Source organism: Anas platyrhynchos, chromosome 18 (assembly GCF_047663525.1).
Source record: "Anas platyrhynchos isolate ZD024472 breed Pekin duck chromosome 18, IASCAAS_PekinDuck_T2T, whole genome shotgun sequence".
In the NCBI taxonomy this organism is placed as follows: domain Eukaryota; kingdom Metazoa; phylum Chordata; class Aves; order Anseriformes; family Anatidae; genus Anas; species Anas platyrhynchos.
In genome coordinates, this window is record NC_092604.1 from 10004217 (window position 1) to 10016970 (window position 12754).

The 12754-nt window shown below is 50.1% G+C and overlaps 1 protein-coding gene across 10 annotated transcripts in view; it reads right to left on the reverse strand.

The window, feature by feature from the left end:
* Positions 1–12754, reverse strand: part of PRRC2B (proline rich coiled-coil 2B) — a 49660-nt gene that overhangs the window by 31165 nt on the left and 5741 nt on the right. For 9 of the 10 annotated variants that reach the window (XM_027471082.3, XM_038188133.2, XM_038188134.2 and 6 more), the window contains exons 2-5: positions 4811–4978; positions 3837–4014; positions 3519–3621; positions 2444–2516 (exon numbers count right to left, since the gene is read on the reverse strand). In XM_027471082.3, the coding sequence (XP_027326883.3) occupies positions 2444–2516; positions 3519–3621; positions 3837–4014; positions 4811–4925 (469 nt within the window). In that variant the 5' untranslated portion in view covers positions 4926–4978. The remainder of the gene's footprint in view (positions 1–2443; positions 2517–3518; positions 3622–3836; positions 4015–4810; positions 4979–12754) is intronic. The other variant, XM_027471078.3, reaches the window with a different exon arrangement.

The window sequence follows — 12754 nt, forward strand, 5'->3', positions numbered from 1 at the left end:
TCTTTTCAGACTACTACTGCTCAGATCTCACTCCACTAGGGAATTCTATTGTGAAGATTTCTGGCAATACACTTGGTGGAAGACCACAGATAAGAACCAAGTGCTATATGCTATACCCCACTCTCCTCCCTGCTGCAGCACATTTAAGATGCAGATTGCTGGCCAGATCAGGCCAGCTTTATTTCCTGTCATTGACAGATTGTCTTGCTGAGTCACCAGCTACCCTAGAATACCCTCACTTTCTCGCTGTTACAAAGATCTGATGGTGACTGGAAAACAAAACAACAATTCTCCTCAAATTGTTGGCAAGATAACACTGAATAAAAAGAAATTGTCGGCATTTTTGCACTACTTTTTTTCCAGAATCAGTTCTTTGTGTTACTTGGCTAATCCTCCTTCAGAATTATCATGTTAGAAGTATCAGCAGTGATTACTGAAGACCTGACAAAAGAGTCTCATCCATCTTTATACCTCCTTGCCCTAACGAGTCAAGAAGGACTGCCTTCATTAACATATCTTCACTTTCTGGAACTTGGACAGAAAGTGAATCTTCAGGACCTTCCTGAAGATTTCCAGAGAAAACGCTGCAACTACTGCATGTAGCATCCTCAAATATTTTGGACAAATGAGAATACACAAGAAGAATGTTTCTCAAATGGACCACAAAATAGCTGAGATGTGTTAAGAGTTCAGATTTCTACTGCATTATTCCCCTGAACTAGAATCTTGAGAGCATTAATAACATTGAGGTGTCTTCCAGGAGACACGCCCCCACCCCAATCCCTTGTAAATATTATGTTTTCCCTGTAGGTAAGGCTGCACAATACAACGACTGTTAATGCGTAGTCATTAACAATTTACACTCTAACCCTAGGCAGTATTATACGGAGAAAAGTTTGGGTCTTTTGGGGTTTTTCTGTTCCCCCTGCCCTCCCCTCTTTTCCCTCAAACTGCCCCTTATATGGAAGAAACAGGCATGGTACAGCTCATCTTTAATTCACGAGGCCACATTAAATCTTTCTGGGAGGGCCTATCCTGAAATAACAGCAACAACACCTAAGAGAGCCAAAAGCAAAAGACTTCCCTCTTTGTCAATATTACTAGAAACTGTTGTGTTAGCTTGGAAGGAAACGCAATTGCTCAATGCCACCGGAGAACTGATGCAGGGATGGGGTGGGCTGATAAATCCTTTCAGCCAGAATTCTGATGCTCCCGTGGTTCAATTACCTTCCAGTTAAGCTGCTCTTTAGCGACATATGTAACTCTTTTCTTGGCCTGAGAACTCTACACTGATAAGAGTGTGACCTAGAATGGGTTTTCAGAAAATCTTTAAGAACATTGTTAGAGGATCAGATTTCAAAATGTCTGCATAAGAGGCCCATAAAGCAACAGCCTCAAAAATGTACTAATTAACAAAACAATAGACAGCCTTTGCACTGGCTACCAACCTCCGACAAGCACAAGCTTCTGCTTTACCATTTAGCCTCTGAGAAACACCCTCTCACTAAGGGACTCATTCCATTTAGGATAAGCTTGTCCCCTTTGTTTCTGCAATCCGCAGCTGTCCGTATTCTTCCAAATCTCTGCAATTTCACTTGATGACCCAGGGGTTCCCAGTCTGTTCGCATTAAACTGTGGCACTAAGCTGTTATTCTCACCACAGTTTTAATCCCAGTACTGGAAATCACCTCCTGTGTGGAAATGGACGCATCTGAAGACAACTCAACTCCCAATTTATGTTAACACTGCTGCAGAATCCCCAGTCAAGCAGAAGCAATTAGCAGCACAGCTACTCGGGGAGACTTAATAGAGGGGCATCAGCCAAGGTGCAAGCAAGTGCATCCTGTAGCAGCTTCAATGCCATTTCCACCCACTGACACTGTAATACCCTTCGCCCGAGGACAATGTGTACAGACTTCCTGAACATTATCATCACAGCCTCACTTCTGACCACCTCATTAAGCCAGGCTCCCCATGCTCCCAGCCATGGAAATGCCTTCCAGGCTCTGACGTGCTCTCTTCTCCTAAGCCAACCCCCTCTTCCATTCTGTTTTCTGCATCTTTCCACACACTACAGTGGGCCGAGAAAGATGAGCATGAGAGGGCAAATGTTTCCCTTCTCCTTCCAAATCCTCACCTCCCAGAACTCCTGCTGCTTCCCAAGGCAAGTGCACGAGCCACTGCAGTTCAGCGTGGTGCTGGGACACGCTGTCCGAGCTGGCTCTTGCACTGACGGACCCAAACAGATGCAGTTGCATCATTCCAGCCAACACATTACACAGATTCAAAACAAGATTCGTATGGCCTCAGTGCACTGTACCCAACACAGCTGTGTCCCATTAGGCACCAGTCTAGACAGGGAGGACAGGAAGAAATGGAGTCCGCCCCAGCTCCTGCCTGAGGAGCAGGCACGCACCCAGCCCCCTTTGTTTACCATACTCACCACCTTCTTGTCCTGCTGGCTTTCCATTCAGCTGTGCCCATGACTTTGGTCCACCTGGCACTGAATTTGTACTCTGAAAACAAAACCAAAACAAAAAACGAACAAAGAAAAACGCCCACGGGTCAGTGAACTGCTCCTCATTTCCTGGGTGGCATTTGCCAGAGGTCGGACCTCCAAATCACCCGGATGTCACTGGCTACCACAGGTCTCCCCAGTTTCTTGTTGGGGCTGAAGTCAGCTGCTCCCCACTGCAAAGCACTATGATGCTACAGCGAAAATATTCTTCTGCGTCCTGCCTATTATCTCCTCTCAACTTCACCAACTATTTCCTCAAACCATTCTTCTTCCTTTCATCCCTCTAATAAAGCTTTCCGTTTGTTCTGTTGTATTTTCCCAAACTGGCCTTCTTAATCTTCCAGATTTGTTCCATGCTATCCCTCAGCTTGAAGGCTATCCTGCTTTCTCAAGCATTATCCAGTCTCCTCCTCAAAACACAACTCCTGTCCTGATTTTCCTGAACCTCTAGGGCTGGTATTTTTCATTTTTATTTTTAAACTAGAAGCATAAAACCTGCAGCACAGAGGGGCCAGGTCCTTGCACTCTCTGGGGAAGCTTTCTTACTTGCCAGTAGTTTTTTCAGGTCCTGACACTGGCTACTTCTCCCACATGACCAGATCTCTTCTTATCAAGTCTCATCAGGCTGGGAGCAAGAGCTGGATCTGCTGTCACCAAGCGACACTTGAATTAGACCCAAAGTAATGGAGTTTACAAGTGCTAACCAGCCATCCCGCATTCCAGCCATTCTTTCTAGATTGAAGCTTGACTTTCCCCACACACTTGAAAGGTACAGAGGTAACATGCACAAAATTACACTGTAACCGCAGCACAGCATTCCTGGGGCACAGCGACTTGGAGTCAAGAGTCAATTGTACAGGAATTGATTACACAGCAGCTGTTCCTTAAATTACAGTCCACCAATTCTTACTTGTGCGAGGTAACAGAGACAATTAAAGGAAACTCTCTAGCTGACTGGGAAGAGGGGAAGCAGGGTGGCACGGAGACCGCTTGCGCCTACCTCCTGAGTGATTGACTGTGTCTGCTTCTGTAAATTGGAGACAGATTTCTGCAAACCCTGCTGCGGCAGCGACTCCTGCAGCTGTGCAGCCGTCGCACTGGAACTGGGGAAAGAGACAGCAGAGGTGAGATCAAAGGGGAAGGCAAGATGACACACTGTGGCAACTCTGCAACTGCTAAAATATCATGCTAATTTTGAGTCCGTGCTGGCTTGGACAACAGAGAAGTGATCTCTGCAAGGTCCAACGCACAGCACAGCAGTGCAGAACTGCTGCTGCTGCTTGCCTGACAAAACTTAGCAATGAGCAGTTCGACCTACCTCTTTTGGTCTGGCTGATCCTGCTTGTTTGCCCATCCTGTACCGTCTTTGGGTACTATAATGATGTTGGGGTCGTTTCCTCTGTTCTCAGACTTCAAGCTAGGCAAGTTTGCAGGAGGTGGCATGCGCCGGGCAGCAGCAACTTTCCCAAGACTCTGTAAGCCATGTCTAGGAATAACTAGTGAGAAAGGAACACAAGCAGGTCATAAGGTGGCTAGACCCTGCCAGCTCAGTAACCTCAATTAGCATCCCAACAGAACTGTAGGATGAACAGCACCACTGCTGCTATTTGTGACACTGACAGCCAACCTAAGATCATTTCCTGCAGGACCATCACAAAGCAACTGTCTGTTGTAGCAGACAGATAATAGGCAGTGTCCTACAACAGAGGGGAGGGAGAGACAATTGTCCCTAATAGCAAATGCCCAGACTTTTAGCTTCCAGCAGACACTCCTCTTTCATTTCACAGCAGAGAAACAGCATCTCCCTTTCACAGCTTGGGGAAATAGCCATCGCCCTTCCTGGCCGCAAGGGCCCACGGCTGGCTCATGGCCACCTTGTTGTCCACCAGGACTCCCACGTCCTTCTCTGCAGAGCTGCTTTCCAACAGGCCAATCCCCAACCTGTGCTGGTGCATGGGGTTATTTCTCCCTAGGGGCAGGAGCCTGCACTTGCCTTTGTTGAACACCATGAGGCTCCTCTCTGCCAAATGAAAAGCTAAACTGAAAGGCCAACGGTCTCCCAGATGCTTTGCCAGAATTCCTCCGTGGCTCTACGATAACAGCAGCTCAGCAGCACAAAGAATCACCACCATTTCCCTCAAAGCCTAAACACATGCACAGATACCAGTACTAACAGCTCTGCAACCCAGCCCCTTCCCGTTAGGCATCCCAGTTACAGGGCCAACAACTTGAATTAGCTCTGCAACAGGATTTAGAAGACCCCAAAGGGAGCTTGCTGAAGGTATTCCTTACCTGTAGTTCTGATAGCTTCTATTGACTTTCCTTTATACTTATCAAACAGGCTGAGAGTTGAGTACTTGCTTTTCCCATCCTTTCCCTTGGTTATTTGCCCCAAACGATCGGACATTGCGATGAAATGTCATCTAGTAAGGAAATTTCTCTGCGCCGCTCCCGATCTGCCTTTTAATGAGAGAAGCAGGGAAATGCCATCAGATTGTTTAGCCAGGGATAAGTAAACAGTAAACCAGGCACAACTGCAGACAGATTCACTGAGCAGACACTGTAGGTTACAAGGTTTTAGTCCCCTCCCCTTTAGTTGCTTTGGGGACTCCTGATTCATAACCTACATTAAAATAAGTGCAGGAACACACTGCAACATATTTTTCCTGCCACTCTGGTGCCAAGAGGTGAACTTCTTTAAGTATGAGGAACAAAAGAGCGTGGTCTGCTTAGTCCTTGCTTTAAAATAAATCTAACGTAAGCAGCTAACACAAGGATTCCTAAATACAAATGAAGGAAAAGTACTACGGCTCGTCCAACACTGGAATTTATCATCTGATTTCCCACTGAAGTGCACTGCTAGCTGAGCTCGTTACATTTACGATAATGGTTTCACGCTGGTGACAGTTAATGACTTGGACCAGCAATTAATGCTTTGAAGGCATCACCTGAACATAACAGTAATTTTTCCAAATTCCTTTTCCCTATCTACTGGCCACATAAGAGAGTGAAGGAGTCCAAAAACCAGCACAAATTAAACAGGTTCAGACCCTTGAAACCATGGGTGCAGCAGTTCAACTACAAATCCCAAAAACATTTTATAAAAAAGACTATTTTCTCTGTCGCCTCAAACACCGTTTTTAGCTATAAATCTACTTTCCACAGTAGATGTGGTTTGCTAATTTTTCACTCTGATCTCGGCTGGCACAACATACTGCAATTAATGCCCTCTACTCAGGCAGGCCCTCTGCTTTCTCTGCCTGGCTCTGAGAGCCTAGGACAAAGCTGAAACAGGGAACGCCAACACTGATGACAAGTATTTATCAGAAAAGAAACCTTGCTTACTCTCAGTGGATGTTTCTTTCGCATTCTTAAGGAATAATTCATTGTTCTCACTTTTCCACAGATCTCGGAGCTTAATCTAACCTTTTCACGCGTAATTTAGATTTCCAGATTTCTTGTTGCAAAATCTCCACTTCAAGCCCATAACTGCTGACAGCTTTATTATACCATCTGCTAGGTCCTATCTCATGGTTGCAGCTCTGCGTTGGGAGTAACAAAAAGCTATATATATATAAATACGTATCAGACCTTTCCACCTTTCAGCCTTTCTGAAACTCCTCCAGCTGACAGCATGCTTCCAATGCAGCCAGAACCACTCAGCACTCTGAAAGAGTGACTCTGACCAGAGGCCACAGCTTCCCCCAGCAATGCCTTATCAGACCTGATTCCTGGGTAAGAGGATTAGTCCATTACATTATACACAGAGCAAGCACGGAGCACAACCAGATTGGACACAGCCAGTTTGAGAGCGTACTGCAAACCTGCAGAGAGCCAAGCCAAGGCTGCTGCCAGGAAGCAAGTTTCTGACCACCAAACCTGGCACCCCGCAGCAAAGACCCCACGGTGCAGGATTTCCATCAGGCCTGGCACGAGCAAGAGGCTGTGGGCTCGGCGTGCAAGGCAGCAAGGGGTAGGACAGGGGACAGAAGATGAGAAGTGGTTTCTGTCACTCAGTCCCAGCCCTCGGGGTGCTCAGGAACACCATCAAAAGTTCCACGCAGCTGCAGCAGAGGCCTGCGGAGGCAGCAGGGCTGGCCAGCGTCCTTCAGACACCTTTTCCTGCAGAGCAGCAAACAGATCTCTGGCTCCAGGCTGGTTCCATCCTCAGATGGTCACCGCGTGCCAAAGAAAACAGCTCCTCCCTCCCTTCCCCATTTCCACCATACTTTCTTAGTAGGACAGACATAAAAGAGAAAGGGAGGACACTGTGATTAGCACAGGCCTGGCAGGAGGGCAGACGCTGGGCTGAACCATGTCCTGTTGGAACCAGCAGGGCTGTGGGGAGCCTTGGACCAGCACGAGTGGCAGAGGGAGCAGCACAGCAGCCCTCAGCTGCCCTGGCAGGAGCATGGCCACCCCTCTTACAGGGGCACGGAGCCCTGGGGAGGGAGCCTACCCAGATCTCTTTGATCCCGTATCAGCCTCACACAATCCCGAGCAGCAAAGTCCATTCTGAGGTTTAGAAAACCTCGAAGCAGACCAAATTATTAGGCATTCGAGTAAAACCAACCATCACATCGGGCTCAGGAATTAGCCAGTTAACAGCAAAGCCCCAAGTTCCTCAAAGTCAGCATGCAAACAGCACGCGGGTAACGCTGCCAAAGAGAAACCCTGACAACCAGTTATGTAAGCGGGTCTCAGCTGCCTCCTGATTACATCTTCTATCATTAAAAGGATGCGGGAGGAATAAACAACCACTTCAGAGCAGAGGAGCCGGGGACACGCTGGGAATGAGCTCCTCGTCCAACTTTCTGGGGCAGCCACAACTGCCGTCTGGCTGAGGGAAATTCAGACGTGCTTTGTGCTCCCTCAGAGCTCTGAAGCTGAGAAGACAAACTGCAGCTTTGTTTGTGTGCTATGTACCGGCGTGAGCTCCAAGGGGGAGCACAAATCCACAGGGAGCTAAGGTGACTCCAAGCAGGCCTGCGTGCAAGGAGGCTGCAGCGATGTGGAGCTCTGTGGAGCCTCCACAGGCTGTGTGACACCGGCCCTGGTGTTCCCCTCACGCAGCAAATCCAGGCAGGCATCGCCAAAGCTTTCTCGTCTTGCAGAGAGAAGCCATTTCTGCTACAAATCAACTTAACTGAGAATTAAACTGCCGGCCTGCACGCTTTTTGTTAGGAGAATCAGAACCCGGAGGCACCTGCCGATGCTGCCACATGGAAACTGACAGCCTCTGACCTGTGCTCCTGGTCCCCTGACCGATTGCTGACCCTGAGGAAAGCATTATTCCCTGTTACAGAGGAACGAGCAACCAACAAAATCAATCGCCTGCATTTCTGCAAGCTTCCTCTCCGGGTTTAGACAGGTCTTTGGGGGAAGGTTCCCTATCAGCTTTAGCACACAGCTCAGCTCTTTCCGTTCTCAGGACTAGCAAGGTCTCCTGCAATGTCCACGGACAGCAGAGTGCAAAATGCTGAGCATCTCGGAGGACTCGGAAAACACTGCAGTGTGACCAGTTACGTCAGAGGCCCCAGGGTACAAATAACTGCACCAAAATTACGTCCTGGGCAGAGCTCTGCTGCCAGGAGTCTTCGTGCCCTCACCATGCTGCCCTGTGCTTGATGTGTGGGCACTGAGCCCATATAACCCCCTTTCAAAGGGGGATTTCTCCTCCTTGGAGCTGCAGCAGGGATCTACCAAGCGCTGGGATCCCTTCCTGCAAAAGGAGCCACGTGAAGAGCTCGAGCTGCTGGCAGCAGTCAACAGCTGGAAACCCCTGAGCTGGAAACAGCCAAAGGGAGAAGAGTCCTGATGAACGGGATCGTCTACAAAGCTCTCTGCGAAGCTGTGTAGGAAGGAGGCAGGGCTGCTGGTGTTTTATTCACAAGACTTCAATGGAGCTTGAATGCCTGGAAGTTAGCCAGCCTTAATTGAGCAGGGCAAACAGATTGATCAAAGGTAGCACGCACACCAGAAGGAATCGCTTCAGATACTCATACACCGCCGCGCACGATCGCCTGGGCAAAACCTGGGCCACTGCAGGCTCTTTGCTGCAGACCTTCACTCCTTGATCTTTTAATGGCAGCAGTCACAAACACAAAACAAAGCAACAGGATGGAGATTAACACGGAAAAGGCTTTTCTCCAGAGCAGGAAGATTCTTGACCTGAAATTTTACATGAATTGCTAAGAAACGCCCAGGTTGCAAAAGCTGAACTGTACTTCCAGGGAAGAGAAAGCGTTTAGAGCTGGTGCTAAACTGAAATCTGTTGTCATTCCTAATGTTACTGGTAACGTGAAGCCTTATAAAAGAACAAGGCATGGTTTTACAGATCAGTGGTGTTTGCTCTTTCTTAAATACACCCAGCTGCTTTTCGGTAGCAGCCCTCAGAGCTCTGTGTTTATCTGTCAACAGGAACTCAGCACTGCTTCTCCTGGAACACCTCCCACCACAAAGCACCTATTTGGGAAACGGTCACCACCTGCCTCAGCAGTGAGAGGTGCCACTGGCTGCCCTTGGAAGAGCTCTGGTGAAGCATGTGGACCAGCTGCCCTCGGGGCCTGGTGCCACATTCACTCATATCCCCTACAAGTTCTGTGGGGCCGGGCAGGGATCACCAGCCTGGAAAGGGAGGGACAAGGTGAGCATGCAGGTCCCAGGAGGGAGTGCTTAATAAACAGGGGAGCACCAGGAGAGTGCCAGCACCCAACTATGAAGTCAACAGGATGAACGCAGAAGAGCTGCAAGAGCCTAGCCCACAAGAAGCCAGGCTCTCAGCCTGTTGCACAGCCCAGGGGAAGCTGCTCAGATTTGTTCATGCACCCGTAAGGGCCTGCTGAGATACCGAATGTGGGACTGAATCCTGCCAGAGCAGAGGAGCAAGTCAGCATCAGCAGCACAAAGAGATGGATGCCCCTCAGCAAAGGTGGCTCGTGGCTCACCAGGGGACCCTCCTTGCATAGCTGAACAGGCACCCGGGGCAGCAGGGATTCCTGTATTCACCATTCCAGCTGCTCCCTGCATCTCCTGTCAATCTGCTCTCCTTGTAGCGACAGGGAACGGGAGACCGGGATCACATCTCCCGTGATTTATCGCAGAGGTATGCTGCCAGCTGAGTGACACGGCTGGAGGCAGGGAGGCAGCAGGCGTCAGGAAGCCAAGGCACCGTGACCCAGACGTGCACAGCACCACCAGGGAGAGGCCGAGGCGTCTGGGCAGCAGAGCCCTCACCCTGCGGCGTGGAGCTGTGCACGCAGAGATAAGGCCTGAAGGGGGAACCAAGAGAGCATGCCCTAGAAGATGACCTGCTCTCATTTTCTGAGCTGTCTTCACCACGCTCACCTGCTGCCTCGCTTGTGAACGTAACAAACGCACCCATGGGCTGGGAATCGCTGCTGCTGGGCCACTGGGCAGCTCGAGAGAAAAGAGACCTCCATGCCTCAGGTTTGGCCTGTGAACTTCAGACGCCTCACCTCTCTGCTAAACAGCTTTCCCAGAGCTGGGAAGGCCAGGAGCAGAGGAAGGCAGCCAGAAAGGATGGATTCGTAACACTGTGAAACAGATAATGCAGCCTGGAGGCTGGAGAAGAGCTCAACTGTATTTACACAAAAACATTAACGAGCTCTGGACAGACAATGCCCCACCCCGAAGAGGGCCCCTGACCTCCAGTAATTGAGCAAACAGACAAAGATAAGACAGATCTCATCCTGAGCATGCAGGACTACAGCACAGAGAACAGGGGGGGAAAAAATCCAGCCAGAATGCTGGCCTGCAGCCCGCAGAGTGCTTACGAGCTCCTCTGCTCCTGAAACTCCCCCTCCTTCTCAAGCAGCAGAAAACCCAAGTTTTTTTCACCCATCATGCTGTAATAAAGGAACTGACCCCTTGGTGCCAGCTTGTCAGGAAAAAATAACTGCATGTTCAACCCAAGCAGCAGCACTGCAGGGCTTTCATACCTCCCGGAATCAGGAATTGATTACTGCAGGGATGCAGCAAGTTCCCTGACACGGAGCAGCCTGGAAGCACGGCCTGCCAGCACCACGCTCTTCACCCTCTCAGCCAGGCCAGAACGCCGTTAGATGAGATCAAACCGACCCCAATGACCCTATCAACGTATGTCCCCAGGTTCTGAAGCCGTGACTTTCTGGAGGCATTTCTTCCGCAGCAAGAAACAAGGAGAATAAAGGAGCACATTGCCTTGTTTCACATTTCAGAGGCAAAACCCACAGAGAACGGAGCAGCTCTGCTGAGCCAGCCACCTGTGGCTTCGACAAATCCAACCCACCGAGCACCAGAGGAAAGGGAAGTGACCTAATGCTTCCCAGAGCCACCCGAAGGAGGGCTCAGACACAGATGCAAATCTCTACCCTTAGAGCTGTACTTACGCTCTGGCTCCTCCACAACTACATCCAGAGCTGAAGCACAGCAACTACAGCACCTGAAGGGTTTCTGCCTTCCCCTTCGCCCTGCTCTGCATCCCCTGAGAGCTGAACGTCCACGGAGAATACACAGACACCAGGTCCTGTTCCCTCAACACCAAAACAAAGAGGCTGATCGCAAACAAGCAATGTAAATCCAAGCAGAGCATTATGCCAGAATTTTCTCTGTTGGCAAAACCTCCTGGCAGGATTCAGCTAAACTGTAAGGTAAGCTGGGCATTTAGGTATCTGAGCAACAACAACCGACCCTGAGGAGCTGGTACAGATCTCCTGAAGGGTTCCGGGGCCAACGCTCTCTTACAGGCAGGGTAACCAAGGCAGAGCCCGCTGGTTGCTCCAGTAACACTGCAGGCAGCAACACAGGTCCCAGAGCTCAGGTATCTGCGCCTACCTCCCTGGGCTCCTGTTCCATAACAGCCACCCAAACCCGCACTGCCAAGACCCTCAAAGAAAACAGGTCTCCAGTTCAATCACAAAGGAGGAAAAGTGTCAAAAGAAGTCAGAACGGGAGGGAGCGCAGTGCAGCAGCAGCTGACAGGTCTAGAATGGCATCTCCTCCAGTGGAAGAGGCTGCCTGCTGGTTCACAAAGCGACCCCAATCCTGCCTGCTGCTGCAAGGGAGCCCACGAGCAGAGCAGGCACCCACACAAGTTCTCAGCTCATGAATGGCACCAGGTCTCTGGACCAACAGCTCAAGTCACCACATCTGGCTCCAAACTGGCGAAGACACTTCCATCACTAACTACGAAACCAAACCACCACATTTTAAGGCTGTGAAATTCTCTTTTGCCTTCTCTGTGGAGTCCTCATGTTCCTGCCACATGGGCTTTTAAAATTTATTGTAGGAAGAGTACCCATGTAGCCAAGGTGAGACATGGCAAGAGCGATGTAGGTGAAAAACTTACGCTGCCAGCCCCCAAATCCAACCGTAAGCCTTTAGCTATTAGCCAAAGCTCACCTTGGAAGAGCCCTACAAAACTGGCGCAAGGGACAAGCCAAAGCACTGCAATCCAGGCTGCTGCAAGGGAACAGATGCGTTCCAAAGAGCAGCCGCACCGATTCTTCCTGAGAAGTCACAATCAGCCTTTCCCAAGCCCTTCATCTGGTCCCACGCTCAGGAACTTACTTCACCTACCCGTGAGCACAGGTTTTATAGTAAACAAGCAAGCAGGAGATCAGAGATGTCACCGAGCCAGGAGAAGAAACCGGAGCAGAGCTGGCAGTCTTGAGGGTTACGATGTTCCTTTAGCAACAGATAAAGCTCTTTCCACAAAAATGCCATCAGTCATTGAGTAAGCAGCTCTGTTTTCTCTGCAGCCTCAGGAAGGAAGGATCAGGCTAGCATGGGGAGGTGGGAGCTCACCTTGTGCTGACGAGCCTCTCTCCAGCAGACCTGGCTCTGGGAACCTCTCCACGCTCCCAGCCAGCTGCTGACTTGGTGGCCTCAGTTCCCACTCAGGTTACGCACAGACGAAGCCCGGTGCTGTTAACCTGCAGGCAGCAAACGCCAACCCCTCGGCACACACACACACAGGAGAGGCTCCTGCATGCCCCAGCTAAGCTGATCTCTGCAGGCCCGACCCTTCCCCAGGTGCTGGGAGCTCCCCGGGCAGGCCCCCCACCCCTTCAGCCACACCGGCTGGTACCAACCCCAGGGTGCAGCGTGCCCAGCTGCCCTGGCAAGGCTGAACAGATCTGATAGCAGCTCCCTATCAGATCTCACCCCTTTCCCACCGCCATCAGGACTGACAGTGGGTTCAAACCATCAGTAAGACTCCAAGCAGTTCAGACA